The 6,000-nt window shown below is 38.4% G+C and overlaps 1 protein-coding gene across 2 annotated transcripts in view; it reads left to right on the forward strand.

Annotated features, from left to right (window-relative positions):
- Window positions 1–5,577, forward strand: part of LAMP2 (lysosomal associated membrane protein 2) — a 54,706-nt gene extending 49,129 nt beyond the window's left edge. For both annotated transcript variants that reach the window (XM_084788746.1, XM_084788748.1), the window contains one exon: window positions 2,787–5,577. In XM_084788746.1, coding sequence (XP_084644872.1) covers window positions 2,787–2,929 — 143 coding nt within the window. In that variant the 3' untranslated portion in view covers window positions 2,930–5,577. The remainder of the gene's footprint in view (window positions 1–2,786) is intronic.
- The last annotated feature ends 423 nt before the right edge of the window (window positions 5,578–6,000 follow it).

Raw genomic sequence — 6,000 nt, forward strand, 5'->3', positions numbered from 1 at the left:
AGGACTAGGGGATGGGGAGAGTGGAAAAGAGAGGGAGAGTGGGACAGGGAGGCTTGACAAATGCAAAGATCACAGGCATGTGTTAAAATACCCAACCTGGGTTTTAAAGAAAATTTTATTTTTAGCAGTATAGACTGAAAAGATTCAAACATTTAACCACTTGCCTTGTTTTCCTCTTTGGATGCCTGGTTAGCACTGAAGGATAGAAGATTCTATGAACTAATTAGGACAGATTGTGTTGTGTTTCTCTAGCTCATCTTGTTGATCTCTGGAGCATTAAAATCTATTTAGTGTTGTCATCAGACTGGTACTTATGAAATGGAAGCTAACAGCAATCTCAGAAGGGAGGTAACGAAGCACTGCAGCTCTTGCTTCTCCAAGACAGCCGCTGCGGGCCACAGTGCTGAGAGGGGCTTAGAAGAAGGCTGATGGCATTAAAATTAGAATTAAAATTACCATGAAACATTTTCATGGTAAAAGTGAAGTGCTGGTGGAACATATAAATAAATCAAAAGATTTAACAGATGAGACTGTGTTCACACTGAAATGATCATTAATTCATTTTAATGTGTATATTGGCTTGTTCAGAGTTTCTGTCACGTACTAATTAACAGTACAAATGTGTTTAGGGATCCAGCTGTCAGTGTCTGATAGGGAGCTTTCTGTAAAACAGTAGCCCTGAAAAAAAAAGGCTAATTGTAGTTACTGAAATTCACATTGTTTTCAGAACCTTGACAATGTTTCTGTGAATGACAAAAGTGTAAGAGATCTCCGAGGATATGTTCAGGCTGTTGATGGATCACAGATAACACAGAACATTAGAATTTATTCATTGCTTTAGTCTTGTACTGAAAAGACCTTAGAGATTATTTACTCAAGTCCAGAGTTGTGTGGAAAGGGACATGACTTCACTGATGTTGCATGTTCAGGAGCAATGAAATCATTAGTATTTGGATTAAAATATCATTGAAATGTAATCATTTGATAGCAAAATGATGACCGATTAAAACTTGAACTTTTGAGTCCAGAGATGGGCACTTTGAGTAGTCCTTTGTTTTGCTTTAGGCCTTTTAAAATGATGAATATAGGCCTTCTCAGTCTAAGACACACCTGCTGTCAAAACCTAAGCTGCTTTGGATCATGACTATAGGAGGAAAAGGGAAAGGAATGAGTAATTGTAGATCACTTCCTGTGGGCCAGATACTTTAAAATATGTGTAATCCTGAGGTACCTTAGAGTGTGTAGGCGTTAGTGGAAGGAAATGAGGCCCAGCTTCCTTGACAGAGTTCCTTAAGTTAGTCCGTACTTCAGAGAGTCTGATTTCCAATTCAGTTACATCTTAAGTCAACGTTTAGTGTCTACATTGCTTGTGCAGTGGTCTGGTGATTCCATAGGATGGACTTGTTTTTTCATTTTATTTTATTTTTATGAAAACATGTTTATTATAGAATGTTAGAAAAGTCACCCAATTGACTGCCTTAAATGAACAAAACCCACACTATTATAAATGAGAAAGGCCTGACAGCATGTGAACACTTCAGGGTGGAGAGGCAAGTCTATTCCCAGGGAATCACTTCTGGAAAGTTCTCAAACATTTGATTCCAAAGGGAATGTATGAATTGGTTTGACATGATCCAAAAAGTAAAATATAAATATAAGGGCAGTTTAAACAATGGCAATAATTAGTTTACAACAGCCATCCCAGGACAGTAAATGGACAGCTGTGTGTATGTGTTCCGTCTATGTGTATATGCACACAGAATCAGGTAAAAAATGAAGAATGCTGTAAAAAAGATGTATAACATCCATTATACATCTGTCTCAAGAGCAGCACATTTCCAAATTATGCATTTCTTTACAGGTAAAGGTTAGAGTATTAACCATTATAGGCGCCACAAGGATGAGTTCAAACCACGGTGTGCCCACAGGCATCCAATTTAATCATGGGGCTTTATAGCCTGGATGCTGATATTCATCATCGTGGCCATCAGTTAGTTGAAAAGAATGACATGTAACCTGTGAGTGACCTAATGCCTGTGTTTAAAAAATGTTAACTGGAGAGATTGCTAAGAATATTTGTTGGCCTTGTAGAGGACCTGGGTTTGATTCCCAGCACCCACATGACAGCTAATACTACCCACCTATAACTTCAGTTCTGGGATCTGATGCCCTCTTCTGGCCTCCACGGGCACTGAATACATGTGGTGTACAGACATCCGTGCAGGCAAAATAGCCACATATATAACATGCAAATAAATTAATCTTTAAGAAGTTATAGCATGTTATCTTGATCCTGTCTTTTACTTGTATAGACTATTTTTTTTTCCCAAATGTGCTTGGTATGGGCCCTAAGAGCCTCTGGCATGTTAGGTGAGCACTCTAGCACTGAGCTAAATCCCCATTCCCACTTAACACTTTAAGGCTGGATGTGGCAAGGGAGAAAGGAACTGGGGAGATGCGGAGGCAGTTACTTCCCTAATGCCATCGGGCAACTGTAAAATTGTGGCGCTAATAATATATGTTGTATAAGCTTAGATCTGACGTTGAGGCCTTTCCCATTTTCCCCTTTCTTTTTGTACTTAGAACTTTGGTAATCTTACACTAAATGTTAAGAAACAATGATCTGTTGCGGTGATGAAACGTTTAGGCGGCTATTGAGAAAATAAGAGTAATGCTCTAAAAAATTAGCATGTGGTTAATGCTCTCAGTGCTTCTTGTTTGCTTCTTTCTCATTGCATCCTTTACTAATTTCCTTTCTTTGCTGTCTGTCTGTTCTTTTCTAACAGCTGAAGAATGTGCTGCTGACTCTGACCTCAACTTTCTTATTCCTGTTGCAGTGGGTGTGGCCTTGGGCTTCCTTATAATTGCCGTGTTTATATCTTACATGATTGGAAGGAGGAAAAGTCGTACTGGTTATCAGTCTGTATAATCAAGTCAAGCTAGTGCTTCCATTGGCTAAAAGCCAAGAGTCGCTATGCGATAGATAGAATTCACAAACTGACCTCAGTGAGTTGCAAGCTGGTTTGGACATGAATAGAACTTTAAAAATGTATTAGGACCAGTCTTTTTTCCCCTTCATTTCCTTCTCCATGTGTTAAGATGTAATTGAAAGAAAACTTACAACTTAGACTGTGTTTTTAAGGTAAATAATAATTTTAAGCATCTGGATCCAATTTTGAAAGCCTTTCTACTGAAGTATAATTTTATATGCAGCAGTTAGTTGTATTTTGCTACTTTGATGTTATTTGCAAAATCAAAGCTGATAGAGAATTTTACTTGCTTCCCGAAATAAATTTTAAAATGTAATGAGTTCATCATCTTTGATGATGAACAAAAAATTTGGCTCATAATAAGAATGACTTTCTTCACCTTCTAAGGAGAATTATTTAAATCTGTACTCAGTGGTACTGCATGCATATGTGAGGTTCTGGGTTCCGCTGTTGCAACTGCAAGGACAGTGTTTTAACCCAAAATGCACTCAACAGAAAATTCTGCCTATTTCTCCATTACTGTTAGAGCTGCTATATTTTAACAAGAATTTTTTTTGCTTCTGCAGTTTAGTATGTATTGATTATATCAAACCTGACATTTCTACTCTAAAATGAAGCAATATGGTCAGCATTTTTAAGGTGTTGATTTAGAATAGGCTATGTTTTTTAAAGGCTATAATTTAGAATTATTTCACAACTTTACCTTGTTCAGAAAGTTAATTCCTCCTGTACTAGCAAAAGAAAAAACCCCTCTGTATACTTTTTATGCCTCAGTGAGTTCAAGTTGATATTTCAAATGCATTGACTTCTTCCTCTCACAGTAGCAAGTGCTCCTGTGAATCTAGTGGGCCCTGACATGCCATCCTTCAGATAGCTGCCTAACCAAAGCTTACCTGGGATGATCTTATAAAGGGATTGATCTTCATCAAGACTTATAGCCCTGTAGGGGCCTCTAATGGCTGTGGCTTCTGGAGTACGATAGTAGAGCCGACTCATCCTTACGTTTGCTGGATTCTTTAGCTGCTCAGTTACTTTGGAAGTTTAATATTGTGCATGTTTAGGTTCTAAATGTCAGCTCTGGACACTCGATATTAGCACGAGGCACATATCAATTTTTCTCTAGCTGTTTTCTTTCTACTAAAAATAGAAGAGTCCAAAGATCTGCTTTCACTTGAGAGATTTTTTTGTTAAAATTATTGATCTTAAGTCCAAGTCAGTGGTTCTCAACCTGTGGCTCGTGACACACTTAACAAACCTCTGTTGCCAGGGGTGGCGGCCCATGCCTGTAATCCCAGCACTCAGGGAGGCAGAGGCAGGTGGACCTCTGTGAGTTTGAGGCCAGCCTGGTCTACAGAGTGAGTCTAGGACAGCCAGGGCTACACCTAGAGAAATCCTGTCTCAAAAACAAAACAAAACAAAAAACAAACAAGCAAAAAAAAAACCAAAAACCCAAAAACCTCAAACCAAGACAAAAAACAAACCCCTGTCTGCAAAAATATTTACATTACAATCCATAACAGCAGCAATATTAGTTATGAAGTAGCAACAAAATATTTGTATGGTTGAGGTCACCACAGCAGGAGCAACTGCATTAAAGGGTCGCAGTGTGAGGAAGGTTCAGAACCACTGGTCTAAGTGATATTAGTTCTATAGCAGATCTCAGGATCAAGTCCCAATCTACCTCTCAGCACACTGCGGCTGCTGCCACAAACCAATGCCGGGATAGTTTGTCATTAACTGCAGTCAGGAAATCCTGTTAAAAAGAAAGCAGGGCAGCCAAGATGCTTCCCTCCTATCTTATCTCCATGTCCATCTCAAAAGCAGAAACTCCCAAGTAAGTAGAATGCCGGATTACTCAATCCCTCTCCTTTAGCAGAGTCAACCATTTGCTCTACTATCTACACAATAGCTTTTAACAAGATGTCCTCCAAAGGCTCCTGCGTATTTGTTATTTAGCAAAAGTCATTTAGGCAAAAATGCTGTTACTATAAAGAACAGTGGCTTCCTTTCAATACATATTTTGGATACTATCTAGAAGCATAATTAATTAAATGGACTTTTTGGCTTGCTAAGTATATGACTTGAATAGTCAGATAGGTTCCAAAAGTATAGGCTTATTCAAAACCTTTTTACTCTTTGAGCAGAAAACTAATGTAACTAATTCTTCATTAGGTGTCATGGCTTTATCTTAGACAATTAGCAGACATGACTTTTATTCTCTGAGCATTAAAACATAAAAATAATAGAAGGTTAAAAAAGCTGATTCAATTCCAATCAAATATAGGAAGTTCAAAGTCTGTGAACAGAGTTGAGTGTTCAATTAACTTTTCTCTGTGAATTTGTGTTATACTAATATAAAAGGGATCAGATGAAGACTTTGAACTCATGAATAGTGAATCATTTTCTACCTAAGCGTCTTTGGGAAAACTGATGTGTGCTGTTCTTTCAAGTCTTGGATTTGTCTATTTAAGGAACTAATGGATCCGGGGGAAATAAAGTATACTGTGGTATTCTTGTTTGATCTCATATGTGTTATTTTAGATTGATACTTTAAAGCTAATAAATAAAGGTGATGCATTCCATGCCACCATGGATAACTTCATTTTTATTCTGTGTGCACAGTCTTAAGAGCTTAGATTGATTTATATATTTTTTATAATTGTATTAATTTATTCAGTTTACAACTCAATTATTATCCCATCACTTGTACCCTCCCGTTCCACCCCTCCCTCCCGCTTTCACCCTATTCTCCTCCCCTAGGTCTAAGACCGAGGGGGACCTCCTCCCCCACTATATGGTCATAGGCTATCAAGTCTCATCTTGGTAGCCTGATTGTTCTTTCTCTGAGTGCCATCAGGCCTCCTCACCAAGGGGAGGTGGTCAAATATGGGGCACCAGAGTTCATGTCAGAGTCAGTCCCTGCTCTCCACATAACTGCAGAGAATGTCCTGTCCATTGGGTAGATCAGAGTAGGGGTTTGATGTTTACTATTGTATTGTCCTTGGTTAGT

This window comes from Acomys minous, assembly GCF_964271855.1.
Source record: "Acomys minous genome assembly, chromosome: 7".
NCBI lineage: Eukaryota > Metazoa > Chordata > Mammalia > Rodentia > Muridae > Acomys > Acomys minous.